Raw genomic sequence first — 12,709 nt, forward strand, 5'->3', positions numbered from 1 at the left:
TAGAAAGACTAAACTGAAAAACCGCTTATTAGTACTGCAGCCATATTTTCAGAATGAAAATCCAGCCTGAATTTTAGTTGGGAAAGTATAGGCTTTGGACCTAGAATCCGAATCTTTTTTTTTTTTTTTTAATGTTCATTTTTGAGAGAGAGACAGAGTGCAAGTGGGGGAGGGGCAGAGAGAGAGTGAGACACAGAATCTGAAGCAGGTTCCAGGCTCTGAGCTCCCAGCACAGAGCCTGACGTGGGACTTGAACCCACAAACTATGAGATCGTGACCTGAGCCGAAGTCGGACACTTAACTGACTGAGCCACCCAGGTGCCCCTAGAATCCAAATCTTAACCATACCCTTGACATTGTCCTCTTAAGCAAAATTTTACTTTTCTCTGCCACAGTTTCTTGATCTGTAAAATGGAAATGTTAGCACATTCTCATAGACCTGTTGGGGTAATTTCTGTGAGATAATGTCTTATAAAGTGACAATGCCTAGCACAAAATAGGTAACAAATGTTAGTTCTTTTGCCTTCCCTGCTCTCCGATCTGATCACAGAACTAATTATTTGGGAGCGGGACTGTTCTAGAAAACCCAGTGCTTACTTGTCCTGAGAGATACAGTTCCATGAAGTTTTTCCATTCAAGGAGATGTTAGGTTTCCGAGGATATGGTTTGTCTTGCGGTGTATTCTGAGCCTTGCCATAGGAGTCCTATAACAGAGTGCCGTGTGTACATTTTCTCTCTACCCTCAGAAGCAGGGCAGAGCGTCCTGCAGAGAATATTTTCATTGCAGTCTAGCTACAAAATGATCCTTCTCTTCCCACTTGGAAGGATAGAAATCTTGACTGTGTCTGTTTTAAAGCAGAGGGGGAAAGGATCTCTGAGATCCTGTCTGGGAAATGCCAGTGTCAGCCTGACTTGGAAAGCTCTTCTGTCGGAGGCACCTCCAGGTCTGCTCTGAGTGTGGAGCCAGTTGAAATTCTCTTTAGTGGGCCCTTCAGTGATGACTGATCTCCTGGGCTCCCAGGCAAAAGTCAGGGGCCCTGTTCAATGACCTCCTAATGATGTGTGAGGGGCTCAGACATTCCTTGACAATCATGAAAGGGCGTCTCCTAGCAAGCTGTGTCCTGTTTATCAAAAGGTTGGGGGCTGGGATGACAGGGCCGGACAAAGATGACAGATAAAGGGACTCGATTTAAAAATGGACTCCTTCCAGAGTTGCTCTTCTGGTCCTTTCTGATCTGATGTATGAAATTTGTACAGAGGTAGAATTGTTTCTGCCATTTTCACACACAAGTTGGTGCACATTCCTGACATGAACTTAAAGGAAGTATGTCAAGTGTACACAGGGATGAGTCAACATCACATTCAGCCAGTGATGGACACTGGGAGAGGAGTCAAATAAGGGCCATGGAGCTGCAGGCTCACCTGCCTCCAGCTGAGTCAAGTCCAAGTGCAGGGGAGGCGACTCAGCACTCAGGTCCTCCCCTCAAGTGCTCCTCATGGGGCTGCTGTCTGGGTCCCAGCACAGATGCTTTGGCACAGGGCATTTTTTTCTCTCTCAGCTTTTTCATGTTTATTTATTTGTTTTATACTGATTGCCAACATCACAGGAAATATATAGACAGGTATAATCTGTAACAGAAGGGTCCATGGTAACCCAACTACGACCATGATTAACACTTAGTCATAAATTTTCAAAAATGTTTGCCTATGTTTCCTTTACATTTCTCAGTAGTATGAACTCTATAATTTTGTTTGGCTTCTTTTATTAAATATGATATCTTAAAGAATTTCCCCTCTTATAAACATTATTTTTCATGACTACCTAATATTCTGCAAGAAGCAAGTATAATTTACTTAACAACTACCTTATTTTAAGGCCGTGTTAAGGTGGCAGTGAGCATCTTTATGCATGAAGGCATGTGATCATACCTAAGATGATCATCTTATCATCTTACCATATTGGCATCGTATTTAGTTGGGCTATATTTCTGGAAGTGGAATCCCTGGATCAGTAATTGGGCATGTTTTTAAAAGTCTCTTAATACATATTGCCAAACTGTCCTTCAGGTAGTTTATAGCTGTAGTATTCCCACCAGCAGCAGCCTATCTCATATTATCCTTACCTGTGTTGAGTATGATTCTATACATTTATTAAAGAATTTAGGAGCTAAAACATCCTGTCCCTGCCTACGGGTGTAGGGACATCACAAGGATGGAAAGGAACCAACCTCAGAGCTAAGAGGCCACCTGCCCTGCCCTCCTGGGCCCCCTGCAGACATCCTCAGAGAAGTGGGGGACATGCACCCACTTCTGTGCCATAAGTCCCCATCAAAGGCCTTTGCTGTGTGACCACACAGAACCACTCAGCTTTAATAATGGAGCTCCCATAGGGGCCTGGGTGACTTAGCTTGTTAAGCCTCCGACTTCAGCTTGGGTCAAAATCTCGTGGTCGGTGTATTTGAGCCCTGCATCAGGCTCTGTGTTAACAGCTCAGAGCCTGGAGCCTGCTTTGGATTCTGTGTCCCCCTCTCGGCCCCTCCTCTTCTCATGCTCGGTCTCTCTCGCTCTCAAAAATAAATAAACATAAAATAATAAATAAATAAATAAATAAATAAATAAATAAATAAATAAATAAAATGATGGAGCTCCCACACCAGTACCTCTCCTCTAGCTTCTTGTCTTCTGGCCTAGAGGTGTCCACAGTCACTTTCTTCACTTTCTAAACCTTTCACCGAATCCCATGCCACTCCAGAGAGCTGCACACATAGTCCGAGGGTAGTCCTCTGTATTCTTGCGGCCCTGTGCAGTTTTACGAGGCACTCTTTCATGTACTATCTGATCAGATGCTCACGATAACCTAGAAGGCAAATATTCATTTCCCTGTTATACGTGTATTCCTTTCCTAGGGCTGCCGTACCAAATTACCACGGACCTGGTGACTTAAAACAACAGAATTTTATTCTCTCAGACTTCTAGAGGCCACAAGTTCAAAATTAAGGTGTCAGCAAGGTCACACTCCCTCCAAAGGTTCTAAAGGATAATCCTTCTTTACCTCTTCCAGCTTCTGGTGGCTCCCAGTATTCCTCATCTTGTTACAGCAGAAGTCTGCTCTCTGCCTCTGTCTTCACATGGCCTTCTTCCCGTTCTTTGATCTCTCTCTCCTTTCTCTTGTAAGGATACCAGTCACTGCATTTAGAACTCACTGTAACTCTAGGATACTCTCATCTTCGATCCTTAATTATGTCCACAAAGACCCTATTTCTAAACAAGGTCATATTCTTATTTTGGGGGAAAATGCAATTCAACCCACTTTAGCTGGTAAAGAAACCAAGGTCCAAAGAGGCTAAATGACTTGCCCAAGGTCATACAGTGAGAAAACAGCAGGAAATGGCATTTGAACCCAGGTCTTCTGCTTACCATATGCCTTTAATTAAGAAAACAAACAAACAAAAAGACATATGGTATGAATGCTTAATTATGTTTTCTGATTCCCAGAAGATGAAAAGTGGTACCTTTTACTCTAGGATACATCAAACACCATTTCTCCAGTACTCTGTGTATGACTATTAATTACATTTGAAACCATTCGTGCTAACATAATGAACCCCTTATGTGGGGTCAGTCATTTATTGTCCATGTGGTAAGTGGGGAAGTTAAGACTAGAATAACCAGAAAAGTTCATGGGAGGAGTCTACTTGTAACCTAGATGTCTTGAGTTGTGATTTGTATTCTAATCTTTAACATAGGAGTTGTGATCGTACATTGCACTTGTGAAAGCAGTTGCTAAAACAACTACTCTGTTAAATTGCAAAGAAATCTTGGCGTCTTACTGTTGAACTCCTGTTCTCTGGCTTAGGACCCCTCGATATGTTGGTCACACAGGGCAGTCTAGTCATGGACCTATGATGAATGATGAATAATCCTTTCCCAGTAGTGGCCCCAAGGGCCTGTGAGAACAGATGTGCACAACATCATCACATCTGGAATGTCAGCATATCCTGGCTTGCCAACATTAGTGCAGGCATTTCTCTCCTTTGCTGGTACCTTTCCTTTCTCTTGCTCAATTCACTTCTGAACTGGGGTAGCAGATCCTTTTTTTTTTTTAAGTTTTATATATTTAAGTAATCTCTAAACCTAACTTGGGCCTTGAATTCAATGACCCTGAGATCAAGAGTCATGTGCTCTTCCAACGGAGCCAACCAGGGGCCCCAGTGGAGTAGCGAATCCTTTAAAAATGGCCCAACCCTAAAATCCAAACCCCACAGCCAAATGGATGAATATGGAACAAACATGGCACACTGTCACATTAGATAATCTTGAGTCATAAAAGACTTCGAGAGTCTGGGTCCCTTTGCTTTGTACCATGTCTGTGGGTATGGGATCATGGTTATCTTGGGAACCATCCTTAAAGGATTGAGAGGTACAGACAGGGTCCTCATATTCTCTCACCTTCCTACAGTGAACCAATCTCTGTTGGTCAGAACCAACATAGTGCATACTGACATAGTGAAATATGCCAGTGGTCACATCCGGTAACCAAATAAAGCTAATGTCTTCAGCCTGTGCTTACACAGAATGAACAGGGGAGGAGCTCTCCCCCACAGCACCAGGCTCAAGTTCAGTTTAGCGAGCTAGTTCGGAGAACGGGCAAGGAAGTTCTCCAGTGGCTGCTTTCATCCCACCTGGATTCATTTCTTAGTTATTGTGGACATCATTATTGTCATGAGCTCTCACCTAGAAGGGCTTATGTCTTGAAGAGAATTGTTTAACTGTGAGTTTTGTTCTTGCTACTTGGCCTCCCTGGTGGCTGGAAATCCGATCAACGGGCTCTCATCAAGATCCAGATCCTGGGCCGAACCTAATTGATGCAAAGGGAAGGCTGTGTCACAGTCTCCTGAATAGCTATGGTGTGATTAGACACTATCAGCTCAGAGGAACACCCCACCTCCCCCATACCTCCTCTTTCCCTCAAGCTTCGTTGCCCCTCAACAATGGTATACAAAAGACAGAGCACGTGTTCCCCTAGGCTCCCCAGGATCTGCAGGCTTACCAGCTGTCACAGCATGTCTTTAATGGGTTTGTGAAACCCAAGAACCTGACCCATTTCTCCTCTGGGGAACGAGTGTAACACAGGATGCCAAGCTGGGAAGCAGAATTCGGGAAGCTCACCTGTATGAGCCTGGCTCTCTGTGCCATCCAAGGCACGTTGTTTGGTTCTTCCAATTCCCAGGGTCTCAAATCTAAAATAAATGCACAGAAGTCAGCAGAGGGATATTGTGACATTGTTTTCTGCTCACTTATAACCTCCTTCCTAACTTATTTCGTTTTAGCCCCCTTTTCTACCTACCTCCATCCCATTCCTCCCAATCCTGGCCCTAGATGTTTAGGTTCTGAGATCCTACTCAAAGGTATCGACTCCAAAGGGTGTTTCTCAGGTTGTCATAATCAGTTGATAAGCAAACATATTTTGAGTAAGCATGATGCCCAAAGTCCTGTACTTACTACAGACTTATGGATTATGGAGGAATCCATGCCCTCAAGGAGCTTCTAAACTAGGCTGGAGAGCAGATCATGAGAATAATATAAGGCAGGATGGGAATGATACCACCTGGGATCCAAAGTGGGGCTTCAGAAGCATACAGAAACATAATCCCTTTACAGTGTTTTATGACATTGCTTACATAATTTCATGTGTGCAAACACATTTTTCAGGTAAGTTTATCGCTTTCATCAGCTTCACCAGAGAGGTAAAGGGCCTGTCATACAATCAGGCTTTATGAAACAGCACCCATTATAACTTGGGTACTCACTCAAGGTTTCACGGAGCAGGTGAGACTTGAACTAAATCTTAGAAAATGCTGTGCAGAGAATAGCAGGCTGGGTGGCAGCCCTGAGGGGAGGGAGTCCCAGGAAGACTATTACATCGAAAGCCCGTGCCCTTAAGCTACCTCACCTCTCTCCCTCAGACTCAGTGAAAGATAAATCTGTAAAGTGGTGACAGTTGCTGCTTCCCAGAGTTTTGTGAAGGACCATGAACTTATTTTTTATTTTTATTTTTTGGCTCACTGTGTATCCTCATACCTCAGTACAATGCTTGACTCATAATCGTAGTGGACACTAATCAATATTTGATGAACGTGCGAGTTAACTGAAATCATAAAAGTAAGGGGGCTTTGCAAACAGCAGAACATTGCTTCCGCAAAAGATCTTTGTTGCTAAGAATGTATATTTTGTGCTTTGAAAACGGCCTGCACTAAGTGTCCTTTCCCCTTGAAACTGACCCTTTCTCCCATAATGGGACTCAGAGGGCCCGCTCATCTGATGGAGTGTCTCTGGGCCAACCCGATGAATGATAGCGGTGCCGACAACACCGACAAGATGTGCGGTTGCCTGAGAGCGAGGAGGTGACCTCACTCTCTAAGGGCTTGGCCTCTTAACCCCAGCCCCTGCTGACACACACACACCTGCAGCTCTCTCTCCCCAAGACTGGGAGAATGCAGGAGCTCCTTTGCTGTCCTCATCTGCACTGGCCTGGGTGGAAGGAAGGACAAGGGAGGGGGCTCTACTGGGATTCCTTCCAGCACAATAAGCAGGACCACTGATTGTATCCTCTCTGTGAGTTCTCAGGACAGTAGAAATGGTCCAATGCTCCTTTGCTGGATGCTTTTTGTATCCCCAGCCTTCTACCAACAGCATCCTAGTAATGCCCATGTTAAGAGAGAACATATTCGGGGAGCCTGGGTGGCTTGGTTGGTTGGGCGTCTGACTTCGGCTCAGGTCATGATCTTGCGCTTCGTGAATTTGAGCCCCGCATCGGGCTACAGTGTGCCGACGGCTTGGAGCCTGGATCCTGCTTCGGATTCTGTGTCTCCTTCTCTCTCTGTCCCTCCCCTGCTCATGCTCTGTTTCTCTGTCTCTTAAAAATAAATAAACATGAAAAAAAATTAAAAAAAAAAAAGAGAACATACTCTATCTTCTTTCACTGTTTTTTCCCTCCTGTGTACCATCCAACAGACAGGATAATTACCGTGAGGATCATCAGCATTAGCATGATACTCCAAGGAAGCTGGGTTGGTTGGGAGTGGGAAAGATTTTTGTTTTAAGTTTATTTATTTATTTTGAGAGAGAGAGAGAGAGAGAGAGCACAGCGGAGGGGCAGAGAAGGGGGAGAGATAATCTCAAGCAGGCTCCACATTGTCAGCGCAGAGCCTGACTCGGGGCTCAAGCTCACGAACCATAAGATCATGACCTGAGCCAAAATGAAGACTTGGATGCTTAAACGACTGAGCACCCAGCAGTGGGAAAGATTTTTTTAAAGGTATTGGTTGAAGGTGACAAGAGTTCTCAGAACAAGTTAGAAAAGACGAGGTGATTTCTCCATATGCAGAAGCAGCTCAGGGAAGCAATGTGTAAACTGATAGAATGAACTCCCAGGGAAGAATCAGGGGCCTGTGTTCCGGATCTGTCACTTAGAGACTTCCAGCATGCCATTTAATCTCTGAGCGTCCAGCTCCTCTCTCATAATTGGAGTAGTACCTGAACTGCCTCTCAGGATCATTGTGATAGTCAAAATTTATGATGATGCTTCCAGTGGTATAAAGTTGTACCTATTTGTTATTATTAACATATACATGAGCACACCCTTCCTGTGCAGAGCACTTAACTGTGTGCCAGGTGATTGTGCATTTATCTAATGGAATTCTCACAACAACCCTGTAGAATTGTATTGCTTTTCAATTTGTACGGATGAGGTTTCAGAGGATCAGAAGAAATGTGTTAGAGCCTACATTTAGGTCCAGATCTGTTTCCATTCTCCACCAGCGCATGATTCTTTCCTCCTGTGTGCTGTTGTTTTGTCCCTCAAACGCTACTACTGCTCCTCTGGCCTTTGCCATCTGTCACAGTCCAGGCCCACCCTCTTACCTGAACCTTTCTTGCTGTAATATCTTGCTGACTTATTTTGTTTTCTTCTCCTCTTGGCCCTGCTATATGCTGGGCCGCCCTGACCTCTAAGAGCAGCGTGTACGAACGCTGACTGAGTGCCTTTCTAAAGGCAGGCACGCTGCTCTTGGGAAGTGACAAAAGGAAAGGGCATTCCCCATTCCTGAGACAGGCTCTGAGACATGTCTGCCCATAAGAAAGCCACCCCTGCCCCAGCCCTGAGAGTGCAAGGAGCAGGAGTGTCCGTGTTTTATTATTAATTCCCTCAGCTGGAAATTACTAGGCGTACGTGTCCCAGGCAGACTCTTTGGAGAAACAGTGATGCTGTAGCCCTTGCTGTTGTAGTTAAGAGCGGGGCAGCACTAGAGAGGAACACAGGCTCCTGGCAGGAACCTTGCTTCACCTTTCATTCCTTCAAGGCAGGGTTGTTAGTTCTCCTTCAGAGATGGGAAAAGGAGATAAAGGGACTGGCCTAACATGACTTTGTGAGCGGGGAGGGGAATCAAAATCTTAGTTTCTGTCATCAGTCCCTGTGTGTCTTTAGGGACTGGGCACCTTTAAGTTGTTGCTAATGCTGGTCTGGTGTTGGCTCTGGGCTTGGCACTGCCAAGGCATGACTGCACAGTTCAGGCCCTTGGAGGGCTGACACTCAGAGCACCCTACCCCCACTACCAGTGCCTGGCTCTCCAGATCCATCCTGACCCTACTTGATGGGGAGAGACGGTGGTACAGGGCAGCTCCCCACTCCTGGGTCCTACCTGACAAGCCGATTCCCAGCAACCCCATCCCAAGGTGGGCCTCTTCTTGGGGAGATACATTTATAGATGTCTCCCATTCTCCCAGCACCAGAAATCTACCCAACAATTAGGCAAGAGATAAATCAAAGCCAAACTTGGCTGATGACATTCAGGAGCCAGTAGTGACCCTTGCCACACATATAAATCCCAGCCGGCTGGCCAAGGGCCTTTGTCTGGTCAGAAGAGCTCGGGATTATCTGGCCCTCTTTGCTGATGTATGGAGTCACCGGCTGTCGGAGTGTTTACTAACGGTTATCACCTCAATGCTTTGGCCATTATCAGAGGCAGGGCCGCCTGCCGGGGCCGGGGCTCGCACCCTCTCTATTACCACCTGTCATTGGTAGAGAGTGTGTGCTGATGCTGCCCAGTCCTGACTGCCTAGGAAAGATAGTTTCTGACGGCTGATCAAAGAGGAGAAGCAAGGCCTGATAAAAAGTGTGTGTTGTGCGTACTTTTAACTTTAGGAAACATTGGCATTTGCATTTTTTCCCCATCTTCCTGGTGCTGGCAGGAACCAAGCCCAATAAATGCAGTGGATTCAGTTACCTAATCACTGGGAAAATGGTATGTGCTTAAAGCAACAGAGCATGACGATAATCTCCTTCCAAGAGAGAGTAGATGAAATAAGCTTTCACAGAAGACTTGCTGTATAATAGAGTAGAATAACTTAAATTTCGACTTTGAAGTGATCGTGCATGTAAAATCTAATCTCAGCACCGAACAGAGCACCATGTACTTTTTGGAATTGGAGAGCAGCTTCAGATTAAGGAAAGATTTTTGCTGAAGATTCTATCACCCAACTGGCATCCCCCAAGTGGTGCCCCAGTTGTACATATGTCCTTGGGCAGCCAGGAGACTATATGCAGTAGAGGAGAATGAGTTCTGGATTGAGGCATCAGGTGATCTAAGTCCTTGAACCAAGTGTGTCACAAACTTGCTGTTGGATCTTGGGCCATTACTTCTCTGATTCTCAAATGCCAAATGAGGAGATTGTGCATAAGTTATAGAATATAGTGGTTTAGAAAGCTTTAAAAAATTTTTTAAGCTATGTAACCCCTCTTTAAAATGAACTGTGGTGGGGGATGCATGGGGGGCTCAGTCAGTTGAGCATCCAACTTTGGCTCAGGTCATAATCTCGCAGTTCATGGGTTCGAGCCCCACGTCATGCTCTTTGCTGTCAGCCTGTCAACACAGAGCCTGCTTCAGATCCTCTGTCCCCCTCTCCCCTCCTCCTCCCCCACTCATGGACTCTCTCTCTCTCTCTCTCTCTCTCTCTCTCTCTCTCAAAAATAAACATTTAAAAAAAAATGAACTGTAAAGGGAAGCCCTATTATGTCAAAGAAAAGTAGAGGTGTTGTGGTTGAACTTGGCAAGGAGGTTCTCTGCCCTTGACCTGTCTCTGAAGCAGTCCCTGAAGACTTCAGAGGACCCCTGTAGCCCCTAAGGAAACATTTTTTCAAAAACTTTTAATGTTTTTATTTTTGAGAAAGAGAGAGAGAGACAGAACGCGAGTGGGGGAGGCAGAGAGAGAGGGAAACACAGAATCTGAAAACAGGCTCCAGGCTCTGAGCTGTCAGCACAGAGCTGGACACAGAGCTCAAACTCAAGAACCACAAGATCATGACTTGAGCCAAAGTTGACTGTTAACTAACTGAGCCACCCAGGGGACCCCCTAAGGGAACATTTTAAAAACCACTAGCCCAGTGATGTGAAGGTCTTTTTCTGAATGTCTACACTCTCTGATCCACTGGCATGAGCTGCCTCATTCTGCCCTACACATGTTTCATGGTGTTCTCTCCTCCATCCAGCTTGTAGAGGAGCTGAAATGGGCCCTGGGTGTGGAGGGGAGCTGGTGGTGGGCAGCCAGAAGAACAGTCCACTCTCTGAAAGCACGAACTCAATGTCAGATGTCCCATGTGTGCCACAGGTACCTTTGACCGGAGCGTGACCCTGCTAGAGGTGTGTGGGAGCTGGCCTGAGGGCTTTGGGCTACGGCACATGTCCTCCATGGAGCATACAGAGGAAGGCCTGCGGGAGCGGCTCGCCGATGCCATGGCAGAGTCGCCAAGCCGGGACGTTGTGGGATCTGGAACAGGTAAAGGTGGCCTCACACTTCCAGCCTGACTTGGGCGTGACTGGCACATGTTGGTGTAGACCTTCTCTGGCAAGAGAGGGTATGTGTTTGTTTTAACCATGTGTTTCTTTAGTTAGCACTCTGATTGCCATTGTTTTCGAAGTTTCTGGTATCAGGAAAGCCTTGTGTAAAGGAGTTTCCAGTGGAACTGACCCCTCCTACATGGAAGAATACCTAAAACATGCTGTCATGAACACAACTGTATTGTATGTGTGGCTCCCCGAAGGACATCTTCTCCAGGGGAAGGGACAACCATGGAGTCCCCAAGTTTTCAGCAGCCCTAAGACACTGAGTGTGAAGGCAGGACACCTTCTGTCGTGCCTGAGGCTTCATAGATTAGCAAGTATCAGGGGGGCCTGCTGACCTGGAGAGAGCAAACATGAAGTAGGCAAGGCTGGTTTAAGCTCCCAGACTGCTTCTTCTTATGCTGCCTTTGCCCTCGCACTCTTGCCTGTGAGAGGGCCCAGGAGCTGGGGCCCAGGGCAGCTTCTCACACGAGAGAGCAGTCAGAAGAGCATCTTTCGAAGATGGGTGAGCCCTGTCCCAGCAGCAGGCATACACGTGCACACACCCACATATGTGTGCACGCACACACGTATACAACATACAGTTAGGAAAGACCACAATTCTTCCATCTCCACACAATTACAATACAGCCTGCCTCTCCTTTTTTCCAAAGCGCCTCCTCATTCTAGATATCAGTGCTGCTAATGCCTGCTCCAGCCCACGTTTAGGCCCAAGAGAAAGACTGCACAACAGGCCTCTTCCCCACTCCCTGAGGTCAACAGGAACTTCCTACTGGGTCACGCAGATCCTGGCTGTGGGCCCTCCTGCTCTTGCTTGCCCGAGGCCTCTCAAGACTGTTACTCTTGACCGCCAACGTTTCCGCCCCTGCTCCACATGCCTACCTGGAAAGAGGATCCCAGCCAGGAGAAACTTACAACCGTGGGACAGGAATCAGAGTCAAAGCATTTTTGGCAGGTCTTGAAATGCCTGACGTCATCACACTTCTTCTCACTTCCATGCGGCTCCTCCCTCTCCCTCAGATAGTTGGCAGTTGAGCCTTTCCCTCTCTTCTTCCCTCCCATTCAGTTCTCCTGCTCCTGCATGGAGAGGAGAGAGACCAAAGCACTCCCATCTCCACCTGCACAGCACCAGCTCTGGGCCTGCCCACGGTTCTTGTGCACTGACTGGCAAATGCACAGAGTGGAGGCACGAAGGGGAGAGAAGGTCTTTGTCTGGAGATAGAGAAGTACCTTACCAGGCTGTAGGAGACAGCTGTCTCTGAGGGCCAGCCCCCTTCCACATCCACTTCTTCCCTGGAAAGAGAGGAGGTGTGGATCTCGGAAGTGGCAACAAGCCATGTCCCATTCCGTCGCGCACACGCATGCACACACGTGTGCACACCAGCACTCCAACCCGACATCCAGCCCTCCGGTTTGTGGATAGCAGCCCGTTGTGCCATTGTTCTACCTGCATCTGGAGGTGAGGCACGGCTGTGCCATCTGCGGGGGCTCCGACCCCTTTTTCCTTGGAAGCCGGTGAAAGGGAGGAGGGCTTTTCCCCTTCCGAACCTCCTTGTAGCACCACCTTCCCTCCTGCCAGCCCCTGCTATGTAAACCAGGGCCTGGCATCACCAGACTCACTCCCTGGGAGCCACCCTTGCAGGGAGCAGCTCCAGGGCAGCCCTCCTCAGACACCGCTTGGGGCCCCTCAGCACCAGCCAGCCAGCAGTTTTAAAGGTGCGTTCGGCCAGAGCTGGGGAACTTCAGCCTGGCACAAACAGTAACCTGAACAAAACTGGCAGCAATTCATCTGCCAGACAGCTGAGGGATTC

At 47.0% G+C, this 12,709-nt stretch overlaps 2 protein-coding genes across 21 annotated transcripts in view; one reads left to right on the forward strand and one right to left on the reverse strand.

Annotated features, from left to right (window-relative positions):
• Window positions 1–12,709, forward strand: part of BCAS3 (BCAS3 microtubule associated cell migration factor) — a 629,185-nt gene that overhangs the window by 593,951 nt on the left and 22,525 nt on the right. For all 19 annotated transcript variants that reach the window (XM_086686763.1, XM_086686762.1, XM_086686767.1 and 16 more), the window contains one exon: window positions 10,666–10,833. In XM_086686763.1, coding sequence (XP_086542889.1) covers window positions 10,666–10,833 — 168 coding nt within the window. The remainder of the gene's footprint in view (window positions 1–10,665; window positions 10,834–12,709) is intronic.
• LOC147574222 (uncharacterized) overlaps window positions 5,190–12,709 on the reverse strand; it is a 37,000-nt gene continuing 29,480 nt past the window's right edge. Inside the window, exon 3 of one of the 2 annotated variants that reach the window (XM_086686782.1) lies at window positions 5,190–5,240. The gene's annotated coding sequence lies outside the window, so the exon portion shown is untranslated. Of the gene's footprint in view, window positions 5,241–12,155; window positions 12,192–12,709 lie in introns of those variants that run through there. The other variant, XM_086686784.1, reaches the window with a different exon arrangement.

This window comes from Puma concolor, chromosome E1 (assembly GCF_028749965.1).
Source record: "Puma concolor isolate L17-30 chromosome E1, mPumCon1.1.hap2, whole genome shotgun sequence".
Taxonomy (NCBI): Eukaryota; Metazoa; Chordata; class Mammalia; order Carnivora; family Felidae; genus Puma; species Puma concolor.